The sequence below is a fragment of the Triticum dicoccoides genome, chromosome 3A, assembly GCF_002162155.2.
Source record: "Triticum dicoccoides isolate Atlit2015 ecotype Zavitan chromosome 3A, WEW_v2.0, whole genome shotgun sequence".
NCBI lineage: Eukaryota > Viridiplantae > Streptophyta > Magnoliopsida > Poales > Poaceae > Triticum > Triticum dicoccoides.
This window is the reverse complement of record NC_041384.1, coordinates 340,489,028-340,501,371: the sequence shown is the minus strand read 5'-3', so window position 1 is coordinate 340,501,371 and position 12,344 is coordinate 340,489,028. Positions and strand designations below refer to the sequence as shown.

The window sequence follows — 12,344 nt, the reverse complement described above, 5'->3', positions numbered from 1 at the left end:
TACTTTGCTTCCTATGACTCCTGATTCCATTTTGAAGGATGATATTAATAGAGCTAATAAAGCAAAACAGGAGAAAAATAAGAGTGAAAATCAGATTGTGGCAAAAGAATTTGAGCAACAAATGCAGCCTAATAAAAAACAATCTAGTGTTGCTTCTGAAATTAAATTGAAAAGTGCATGTTTACTTGCCACCAAGTCTGATATTGATGATCTAGATTTTAGCAAATCTGTTTGCTATGCTTTTGTGTGCAAAGAGGCATATTTTCATTCGAGGACGTGCCTTCCTCTTTGCCTCCTGCTGTCACTAACATTTTGCAGGAGTTCGCTGACGTCTTTCCACAAGACGTGCCACCGGGATTACCACCTATTCGAGGGATTGAGCATCAAATTGACTTAATTTCCGGTGCATCATTACCCAACCGTGCACCATACCATACCAATCCAGAGGAGACGAAGGAGATTATGCGTCAAGTACAGGAACTGCTCGACAAAGGTTATATACGTGAATCCCTTAGTCCTTGTGCTGTTCCTATCATTTTAGTGTCGAAAAAGGATGGCACGTCGCGTATGTGCGTTGATTGTAGAGGCATTAATAATATTACTATTCGTTATCGTCATCCTATTTCTAGGCTAGATGATATGCTTGATGAATTGAGTGGCTCTATAATATTCTCCAAAGTTGATTTGCGTAGTGGATACCATCAAATTCGTATGAAATTGGGAGATGAATGGAAAACAACATTTAAAACTAAGTTTGGATTATATGAGTGGTTAGTCATGCCTTTTGGGTTAACTAATGCACCTAGTACTTTCATGAGGTTAATGAACAAAGTTTTACGTGCTTTCATTGGACGATTTGTGGTAGTTTACTTTGATGACATATTGATTTATAGCAAATCTTTGGAGGAACATTTGGAACATTTACGTGTTGTTTTTATTTCTCTACGTGATGCACGTTTGTTTGGTAACCTTGGAAAGTGCACCTTTTGCACCGACCGAGTATCTTTTCTTGGCTATGTTGTTACTCCACAGGGAATTGAAGTTGATAAAGCCAAGATTGAAGCTATTGAGAGTTGGCCGCAGCCCAAAACGGTCACACAAGTGAGGAGTTTCCTTGGCCTCGTTGGTTTCTATAGGCGTTTTGTGAGAGATTTCAGCACCATTGCTGCACCTCTCAACGAGCTTACAAAGAAGGATGTGCCTTTTGTTTGGGGTACCGCACAGGAAGAAGCCTTCACGGTATTGAAAGATAAGTTGACACATGCTCCTTTACTCCAACTTCCTAATTTCAATAAGACTTTTGAGCTTGAATGTGATGCTAGTGGAATTGGATTAGGAGGTGTGTTATTACAAGATAGCAAACTTGTTGCATACTTTTCTAAAAAATTGAGTGGGCCTAGTCTGAACTATTCTACTTATGATAAAGAATTATATGCTCTTGTTCGGACCTTAGAAACATGGCAACATTATTTATGTCCCAAGGAATTTGTTATACATTCTGATCATGAATCTTTGAAACACATTAAAAGTCAAGCAAAACTGAACCGTAGACATGCTAAATGGGTTGAATTCATTGAGACTTTCCCTTATGTCATTAAACACAAGAAGGGTAAAGAAAATGTTATTGCAGATGCATTGTCTCGTCGTTATACTATGCTTTCACAACTTGACTTTAAAATATTTGGTTTGGAGACCATCAAAGATCAATATGTTCATGATGCTGAATTTAAAGATGTATTGCAGAATTGTAAGGAAGGGAGAACTTGGAACAAGTTCGTTCTTAACAATGGATTTGTGTTTCGTGCTAACAAGCTATGCATTCCAGCTAGCTCCGTTCGTCTTTTGTTGTTGCAGGAGGCGCATGGAGGAGGATTAATGGGTCACTTTGGCGTCAAGAAGACGGAGGATATACTTGCTACACATTTCTTTTGGCCAAAGATGAGACGGGATGTTGAACGTTTTGTTGCTCGCTGCACTACATGTCAAAAAGCTAAGTCACGACTCAATCCTCATGGTTTATATATGCCTTTGCCTGTACCTAGTGTTCCTTGGGAGGATATATCTATGGACTTTGTTTTAGGTTTACCTCGAACAAAGAAGGGGAGGGATAGCATATTTGTTGTCGTGGATAGATTCTCGAAAATGGCACACTTTATACCATGTCATAAAAGCGATGATGCTGTTAATGTTGCTGATTTGTTCTTTCGTGAAATTATTCGCTTGCATGGTGTGCCAAATACTATTGTTTCAGATCGTGATACTAAATTTAGCCACTTTTGGAAATGTTTATGGGCTAAGTTGGGGACTAAGCTGCTTTTTAGTACTACTTGTCACCCCCAAACTGATGGACAAACTGAAGTAGTCAATAGAACATTGTCTACTATGCTTAGGGCTGTTTTGAAGAATAACAAGAAAATGTGGGAAGAATGCTTGCCTCATATTGAATTTGCTTATAATCGTTCATTGCATTCTACTACTAAGATGTGCCCTTTTGAAATTATGTATGATTTCCTACCTCGTGCACCTATTGATTTGTTGCCTCTTCCATCTTCGGAGAAGGTTAATTTTGATGCTAAAGAACGTGCTGAATTGATTTTAAAAATGCATGAGTTAACTAAGGAAAACATTGAGCGTATGAATGCTAAATATAAACTTGCTGGAGATAAGGGTAGAAAAAATGTTGTGTTTGCACCTGGAGATCTTGTTTGGTTACATTTGCGTAAGGATAGATTTCCTAATTTGCGCAAATCAAAACTAATGCCACGTGCTGATGGTCCTTTTAAGGTGTTAGAGAAAATAAATGATAATGCATATAAACTTGAGCTGCCTGCAGATTTTGGGGTTAGTCCCACTTTTAACATTGCAGATTTGAAGCCTTATTTGGGTGAGGACGATGAACTTTCATCGAGGACGACTTCATTTCAAGAATGGGAGGATGATGAGGACATCAATACCATTGTTACACCCACAGCCCCTGCTGCTATACATACTGGACCGATTACTAGAGCTCGCGCACGCCAATTGAATTATCAGGTACTTTCGTTTCTTGGTAACGATTCTAATGTTCATGAGAATATGATGCTGCCTAAATTGGATACATTTGTTTTGCTTACAAATGAAGGGCCTAGCTTGGACAAGAAAGATGAACCTAGGAGCAAGTTCAAGCATGGAGATGATGGCATGCGCAAGGGGATCAAGAACGTAGTTACAAGTGATGATTCCAGGACTTTGAAGCCACCATAATGAGTGCATGAAGCTGGGACGAAATATACAAGATGTCACTTCATAAATTTCGTCCAGAGGCTATTTTAGGTGCTGCATCACCTTATTGTTGAGCCAGGCCCATGTATTTTCTAAGTACTTAAGTATAGGCTGTTTTTAGAGTCCGTATGTGTGGGGAAACAAGAGTTAGGGTTGGTTTCGGACCCCTCCACCAAGGGCCACAAAATTCCCCTCTCTCCTCCATATATACAACCCTTAGGGCATCGTTTAGACTTTGAGTTTTGTTTAGATTAAAAATTCGCCATAGCTGCAACTTCGCGTACTTTGTTTGTGTTCAACGACCAGACCAAGGCGTCACAGAACCCCATCTTGATCAATAAAGCTTTCATCTTATATTTGCAATATCCAGATTGCAATCTCAGTTTCTTGCTTGTTCTTTGTTTGCTTGCAGGAAACAGACCCTCGTGGTCAGGTTGATCGTGCTCCGGCGTGGTTAATAACCCTCGGAAGTTGGTTTAGCGATTGCTAAGGCGCGACGTGGATCGTCAAGGCCGACTCCCACAGAAAACGATAGCCACCATCTCATCAAAACATCGGGACACCTTTGCCTCTATCACTTGTGCTCATTGCAAATCCATAATATAGCAAGCAACTGAAACGCTCCATGAATAGTTTCTTTTTCCCATAATTTTCATGGGGAAAAATGGGAACAAAAAGCTACAAAATTTAGCCATCTCTACCTATTGCAAGGTGTACAGGTTCTGCAGGGCATATATAGATTATTGCAATAAATTTGTACTCTCCATTTAAAGGATCAACTATCTTGTTCCAGTTTGCATACTTTATCCATTTTCCTTGCACTGAACTTAATGCATGAGAATGCTCTATACTATAATGTCTATAAAGGGGTGTCATCAAGTTATCATAGCGCGAGCCTAAGAAACAAAGCACGGCAATGACCAAACACATGTTGCCCATTTTGCCCAAATGTTACTTCACAGGAATGAAGTCTGATACTGATAGTACAAATCAGATGCAATGAAAAGCTCCTTCTCAAGTAAAGTTATTTCTATCCACCTTCACATAAAAATAATCCTGTTCCTGTGCATCACTCTTAAACATCACAAGCAGTAATCAGTAACCCTATGGACAGAGACAGTTTTGAAGCGTGTCCATGCCAAAGCTAGCATGCATGACCTATTGCCTTCTCAGCATCATTCTCGTGAACAGGGCACTACAAAGCAAAAGATATAATCATATTCTTTTACGATTCAGTACACATACACTGAAGCAGCAAGTGTTGTAGTTTTGGGAGCCATTATCATTGTTCATCAACAGGAATAATGATTATTTGCACAACAAAATTAACAGAGCATCCCATGTGTAGGTGTATAAGTAGAAAGAACGAGCTAGCCTCATTGGGTTATTTTCTGAAGGTATGTGCAGTGATAAAAGTAATCAAAACCTGACCAAGTGACCATGCTACAAACATTCACCATTCCATGCAGAGTGAGAAAATAGGCAACCTATGAAAACATGACAAGATTTATTAAATTTAGTATGAAGAGCCTTCAACACATATAATCCAATCTCCAAAGGGAGGGCAAAAGCAGAGCTGAGTAGCCCTTAATGAATGAGCTAGCCTGCATCACAAAAAAAGGAAAACTGTTAAAATGAGTTCACTTGTTTATCTAGGTTGGAATTCCAAGACCTCGGTGAGCTTGTTCCCATAGGTGTCCTTCCATTGCACGCGCCGCTATAGACCCATGTAGCCCTTCTGCGTCGTGCCACCGTGTGGGTGGGGTATGATTCTTGCTGCATCCAAAGAAAAAGTGTTAGAATCAAGTAGTAAGCTACATGAAGAATCGATGACATGTTATAAAGCATGACATAATTTGGTCCCGCTACTTAAATTCCTAACTGTTATAGTGTCTCTAAGTTGTCTCTCCGCTTGGTCAATCAACAACTACTTTTGCTTATCTCTATCAATGGCTTAATTTGACAACCATAAACAACAACCATAATTTAGTCAAAACATATGCATGACAGAGATCAGAAAAAAAGTGACAACACAACATACAACTAAGAAAAAAAAGCTATGAGTGTATCAATTCCCATAGTATCTCTAAATATACAAGCAATACTACATGTCTTTGCTTATGAGGTTATAAACACCTTTGTATTCGCCAAAAGATGATCATGATATTTTTATGATGGCTCAAAGTGCTGTCCGACCGAGTCATGGTCGAGCTCCAGTGGTGCGCCTCCACCAGCACCAGCGCCCAGACCTACACCTAACCTCGTTGTGCCAGTTATCGGCAAAACCTTCTCCCTCCTCCGCACCTTCCGTAACAACACTGACGATCAATGGTTTAGATACCGGATCAAGAAGTACGGTTGGTTTCCATCATGTTGTTGATGGGCTCGTCTACGGTGCTGCTGGCTGGACAGCAGCAACCATTTCAGATTAAGCACCGACCAACTCATCTTGATGCAGACAAGTATCATGATAGTGAATATTCACACTAAATTGAAATCTGAGTAATCACGTACGTATAGGCTATGTAGAAGATGGGAACGAAGTGCAATCCTTCTTTGCGTCAATAGTCACCATGTAGAAGAAGACCCATCCGAATTATACAGTCTGCAATGTAAGCAGTACATTCTTGACCTAATTCAGAAACACTAAATAACAGAAGAAATCCACAATTAATTATAGAATTTGTCTATTGTTCTTCTAAGCTAAATCCCCTTTATAGGAATTTCTAGTGGAGTCTGCCAAAGGGCAAAAGAGGCGATGCGGAGTTCCATGAGTGCATGGGAGTAGGGAATACGTCGAGGGCACGGCGGCATACCTGTCTTGTTGGTGCGGCCGCGGATGAAGACGGCGGCCAGCGTGCGGTGCTCTGAGAAGACGACCTTCTTCCGCCACCATGCCCATCACCGTGTGAAGGCGAAGGAATACTCAACAGAGGTGTCTCGATGGCGACCCGAAGGTCCACAACGATGGCGGCGGCGCCTCCTTTAGGACCTCGGCGGCGGCGCCTCCACGACCCCTCAGCGCCGGCAAAGGGATCCGCGGCTAGCGCCTGGGATCTGCGATGGCGGCGGTTGCGTCGTTCGCGTCGCGAATAGATCGAGGGGTCGTCGCTCCTTCGCTTCGTCCGTTTTTTTTTGGTGCGAGGGGCCTTTGTCGTCGTCCTTTTTTTTCCATGCGAGGGTTATTACGGGGAGATGGGAGGAGGGACGAAAATAAACCAGATAAAGATGAGACAAAAATTAACCGTGAAACGAAGACTAACAACTGAGACATTAGAAGTAGAGATAGGGGCACGTGTTGAAGCCCAACGTTTTGGTCTAAAAATTGGTGCTGCACTTCCCTAAAAATAAAATAAAAAAGGTGATGCACTATTTTAGGGGCATTGGAGATGCTTGGATTGCGGCGACCGTGGAACGGCACGCATTACATTTGTTTATTGTGTTTTTGTGGAAGACAAGGAAACAAACTACAGTTTCCCGTTCATGTACAGAGGTTGAGTTGCGGGCTATGGCTCTTTCGACAACAAAGGTGACTTGGCTAGGGTGATTTTGTTTGACGATTTTGGTGTTCCTGTCACTACGCCAACAGTGTAGTATCTCGGTTGTATGAGGGATTTTCTCCATATGATCATATATTCCTAGGAGTATATATATGTAGGATATATAGGAAAATGATTATATACTCTTGGGAGTATGTACTCCCGCTCTTCATATACCTCATAGATGATATCACTATACCTTATTATTATTTTTAATATTCCTTATTAATGATTACTAGATACCTCAAAGTTAGTTTTGTGATTTTTTTTTTCATTTGGGTGCATGTATATTATTTATATGCACAAACAGCTTTTTTGTACGTACAAATGGTATATTACGCAAACTAGAAGAACACCCGTGCGTTGCAACGGGGTCAATTAACTTAAAGAGTTCAATATTAATATTCTTATGCATATCAAGTTACATTGGCGACCTTTTCTACCATCAAATACTCACACACACACTCTCTCACTCCCTCTTCCTCACTCTCTCTCCCCCTCTCCCTCCCTCTCTCTCTCTCTAACACACACACACACACATATCCAGCTTATTGGGTACGGGACCATAATCCATCTATTTCACACACACACGCTAGTGCATAACAATATGGATTATGTGTATTATATTTGCCACCACAACTGAGGGAATTAATTTCATGTAAATCGGCTAGCCACAGCTCCAAGAATACGCGAAGGAGGTGGCCCGGGTCGGCATCGGCGCCGTCCGGCGCGGGCCACGGGCCCGCTTCCAAGTGCGTCTGCACGCCGGCCACTCACGCCGGGTCCTTCAAGTGCCGCACCAACTCCCAGGGCCACGGCCAGGGAAGGAGGGCGGCTTCCCTGGCCGTGGCCCTGGGAGTTATTTAGTAATGTAGAATCAATCACGAACAACCTCACGGCCAGGGAAGTGGAGGGAGGGGACAACCTCACGAACAACCTCACAACCGCACCAACCACCGCATCAATTTAGATTTTATTTTTAGAGATTGTTCGTGATTGATTCTACATTACTAAATAACTTGCGCTAGTATGGAAAGTTCTGATCTACTGAGATTTCTTTCGTTGTGTTAGAGAGTGACACGAAAATAAACCAATGAGGTGGAGGGAGGGGACAAAAAAAACCAGCGAAGGTGGGAGGAGGTATAAAAAAACCATGGAAGGTGGGACGAAAATAAACCGTACGAGGTTACCAACTGCTCCATTAGGAGTAGAGACTATGGGCCTAGATTTTGTTTATAAAATTTGTATCAAGGTATCTTAGAATAATTAATAAGGTATATTGAGAATGAAAAAGAGGTATAAAACATTTGATTATGAGGTATATTGAACGTGTGAGTACATACTCCTAGGAGTACAGAAAATTAGTATATGTACTCCTGGGAGTATGTAGTCCCGCTCTTCATATACCATATAGATAATACCACTATACCTTATTATTATTTCTAATATACCTTATTAATGATTACTATATACCTCAATTCAAGGCTTGAATGGTCGAGTAATCATGAATCTGCGAGATGGAAAACTCACATAATCTTTTGTCCGTAGTTCACTTTTTTGCTATACTTTCAACAACCTTCAATGTCTTTTTTGTTTTTCTGCAGGTTACATTTTCAGTTTATAATTACGTGAGGGGTCTTCTTCGATCTCAAGGTTATCCAACCGTACTTTACGCATCGGTCTTATTATGTGTGTAACATGTTACTAGTAGTGGACAGAACTGTCATTTTTGTAGGTGGATAGTTGTGATTGAGTGGCATTATGTTTATTTTGTACATCTACAATTTTATTTTCAGTTATTGAAGCATTCAAAAGAACATCACCATCTTGATATGCTTTTGTTTTTTTATTTGTAGCACTAAACCATGTTTAATTGGCAATGTCAATGAAAATCTGATATCTGTTTGTTCATGAAATCTCCTTTGTGATACCATCAAAGTGCTTCAGCTAGGAAAAATATGTTTTTTATAAGAGTAAGGTCATGCTATCTTTCGTATTTAATTCGTGACTTTTTGAGTGAAGGCGTATTCATTTCTAGAGTCCGATGCTTCTTTACAAGAATATATTTCAGCTTTATGTGATTAACTGTAATGGGCATGGCAATTTATTTCATGTAGCTTGAATGTGGTTGGCCTTGTTACCCCTGAGACCCCATATGGCCTTCCCCATTTGAAGCTTAGCTTTCCTTCTTCTGGATTGAGTTTCTTCTTGAGCACAAGGTCGCCCACTGTGCTTGTTCTCTATTGTGACTTTGTGCGTTTCTTCTTGAGCACAAGGTCGGTCACTGTGCTCCACGTTCTCCACTGTGACTTTGTGCTTGTCGTTATCTAGGATGTTGGTAATGCGTATTGATTTGAGCTTCAACTCTTCTATTGTGACAGTCTCTTCCCCGAATAACAGTTTGAATGGGGTGAAGCCTATTGGTCAAGTCTCCATAGTCTTGGTGGATTGTAGTAACTTTTGTAGCTCTTCTACTCATCGTCTCTTCTCTAAATCATCAAGACATGTTTTCAATCCTGTCAAAATGGTTATTTTTGCCCTTTCCACAAGGCCATTTGCTATTGGATTGCCCATTAATGCAGAGCATAGCTTGATGCCTGGGTTCTCACAAATGTTTCGAATGTCCTGCAGTCAAGTTGTCTAGCATTGTCTACTATGAGGTTGCTTGGGACTTCAGATCTGCAAATGATGAAGTTCGAGACAAATTGCTGGACAACGACTATTGCTTTCTTAACTAGAGGCACACCTATGTATTTCGCCTCTCTGGGGGCTATGCTCAGTCGTCCGATTAGATCTATTTCACATCTTGTGATGGGCCAAGTTGGTGGAATCGGTTGTAACTCATGAGCTGTTTTGTTTGCATCTCATGCCATCCATTGGCATGTAGACATCTCTTGACAAATTCCTGGGCGCCTGACAGGGTTGTCCGCCAATAGAATGGTGGCATGCCTTGGCACCAAGTGACCCATAGAGGCCTTCTTGAATGTCCTTTTATGAGTTCTTCACCTTCCGCTTTTGGCTTCACTTCCTCCCAAGTATTTTCATATTTTTTGAGTGCCAATCTTCTTGCTTAGTTGTAAGCAAATTGATTTTTAGAATTCTTTTTGTTGAAGGGTTGTGGACCTCCTCATAAAATGCACCTTCTGGGATGTTGGTTCTAGATCTTGCTTGCAAGTGAGCATATTCGCATCAAGTTATTGATGTCGTAGAATGTTTCGTACAGTTATTCTTCGAAGTGTTTGTGCATTCCCCTTGATAAAGCTAGGTACCATTTCATTTTTTTGGATTCTTTGTTTGATAGTTCTTGTCTCTGTGGTTGGTGATGAGTTGAGTCAGTATTGACCAACGCTATGTTGCTCATGCTGCTTTTAATTTGCTCAGGCCCAACAATAGTGCATAGTTTTTATGCCGTCCTCATATCGTCACCGTATTGACGATATAAAGTTATGGCGCCCCTTCAGTCCAAAGTCGTCGGTCTCACAATATGTAGGTGTTGTAGCCAATGTTTGGTTTGGAGGTTGTAGGGTAGGGCACTCGCAGGACGCAAGGATCGTCGCCTTTTAGGCGCCTTGATAAAACGGCACCTTGATCAGTAGAGGGGTGACAAGGATCCTGGGAATGGATATGTTGGCCATAGGTGCTAGGAAGTCGACGGTCGAGACCTCATGGGCTCGGTAAGCTTCGGAGGAGAAGGAAACATAACAGACGTTGTTCGGCGCAACCCAATAGAGCTAGCTCGAGACTGGTCCGACTCTAGCCATGTAACCCTGATTTGACCAAGTATATATAGTAAGGCAAGTCATTTTCCCACCCATCTCTTTTCTTTTACTTGTCCGGCGCCAGGCTGAGAGACTTGTAACCCAAGAGATATAGATCTCCTCGGCGATCTTCTCGATCCATGGCGTGCACCACATCAATACAAACATCAGAGGCAGGAGTAGGGCCTTAATTCCTCCCGGAGGGCCTGAACCTGGGTAAATCCTTCACCCTGTGCCTCATCATCTCGATTCGCTGTGTGCTTGCCCTATCGAACAAAACGTCGTCCCTTGACGGTGTTGCCTGTACTACCGACATTTGGCGCACCAAGTAGGGGCAAAGTATGCAAATCTAACTTACCAAATCGAGATGGCCTCCGCAACCATGATCTGCGGTTCTGTGACGAACCAAGATCTTACCCTTCGCATCCTCTACTTCGTCTCAAAGAAGGCAGAGGCCTGGATCCTTCCCACCCCTTTCCGTAAGGGGTAGGCCTTTAGCTTCGAGGGCGTGGACTTCGTCACCGGGGTCCTTGGGTCGTGCTCTGTAGTCTCCACTCGGCCGCCTTGCTTGCCCCTTGAGAATCTGTGCCAAAGAAGGCCCTGGGCTGACCATGGGCTAGCGTGAGAAGTCTTCATGACGGGCCTGATCCTCGGCGCTGTCGGAAGTCATGACGTCCTGTCAACCCTCATAACGGAGCAAAGCCCTGCGGGCGCACAACTCAAGGAATGCGCCTCCACCTCTCCGTCGAGCAGTAGGAACTCAAGCGTCAGAAGGACAAGTTCACCTCCCGACGCCTCAAACGCCTCCAAGAGCTACGTGACCACACTCTTCAGGTCAACAACTAGTTCGGTCTCCTGAAGAAGAGGAGTCCTCGTCTTCCTCTCCGGTCTGGAACCTCGTCATGGTTACGATAGCGGCCAACGCAATTGAGATCCTGGAAGGAGTCCCGGGACATGAGAAGTTGCATTAGATCCGGGTCTAGTTTGAGGAAGCCGCCACCTTGCAGGCAGTGATCTCCGTGGGGCAGGCTCGATTGGTAATGTCCAATACCAAGAGCTCAAGGGGCCCTTAAGCTTTCGGCTCTTTGGCCCATCATCCCGGAGCCTCGGTGAGGTCCAGATTCAACCATTTCAAGGACTCACCAAGGCATGCCTTGCCCTCATCACGCTACCCTGAGATCGGAAGTTGGACAAGCTGGACAAGCGACTGACCTTTGGTCCGGCAGCTTCACCGTGGAGTACATGGTGCATGGGGGAGCGGACAACGAAAACGCTGCCATGGCAAGGGAAAATGCTGCCACGACTGCAAATCTGGCTTCAGCCGAAAGCCCTGCAATGGCAGTAACTCCCACTGGAGTGACTACATCGAGGACGCGGTATGTCTGACCATGAGTGCAAGTATAGTGCATGCTGTCGGTCATGGGATGGCGCGGTCCAGTAGGAGAGCATGCAATCCTGCAAGAATAAAAGGGAGAAACGCAGCATTAAGTACGCTACACAAAAACTCTTGTGTCTCCTCTGTTCTTCGTTTTTGACTGAGAGAGAGAGGAAGTTTTTCAAAGTGTTGACATCATGGAGAGCTTGGTTTGCTTCCTCCACATGGTCAGCCTCTTATTGGCAATGCACTATGCGCTCTTCTTGTAGGCGACACTTTATGTTGACGACGTCGATATTCTTCTTGGCGAAGTTGTGGTGCCCAATCCTCTTAGACGCGTTTTTCATGAGCTTCTTCACGGCGTTCACAATGGAGTATGGGGTTCCGAAGTCCATTGCCCCTATGAAGAGG

General features: G+C 43.0%; 1 protein-coding gene across 1 annotated transcript; it reads right to left on the bottom strand.

Annotated features, from left to right (window-relative positions):
• Positions 1-4,749: 4,749 nt before the first annotated feature.
• On the bottom strand, positions 4,750-11,802 carry LOC119272269. Its single transcript, XM_037553787.1, has 4 exons — positions 11,771-11,802; positions 6,078-6,423; positions 4,934-5,037; positions 4,750-4,865 (listed from the first exon to the last, which is right to left on the bottom strand). Exons 1-4 carry the CDS (start codon positions 11,800-11,802, stop codon positions 4,778-4,780), a joined length of 570 nt encoding a protein of 189 aa, XP_037409684.1. The 3' UTR covers positions 4,750-4,777.
• Between the last annotated feature and the right edge of the window lie 542 nt (positions 11,803-12,344).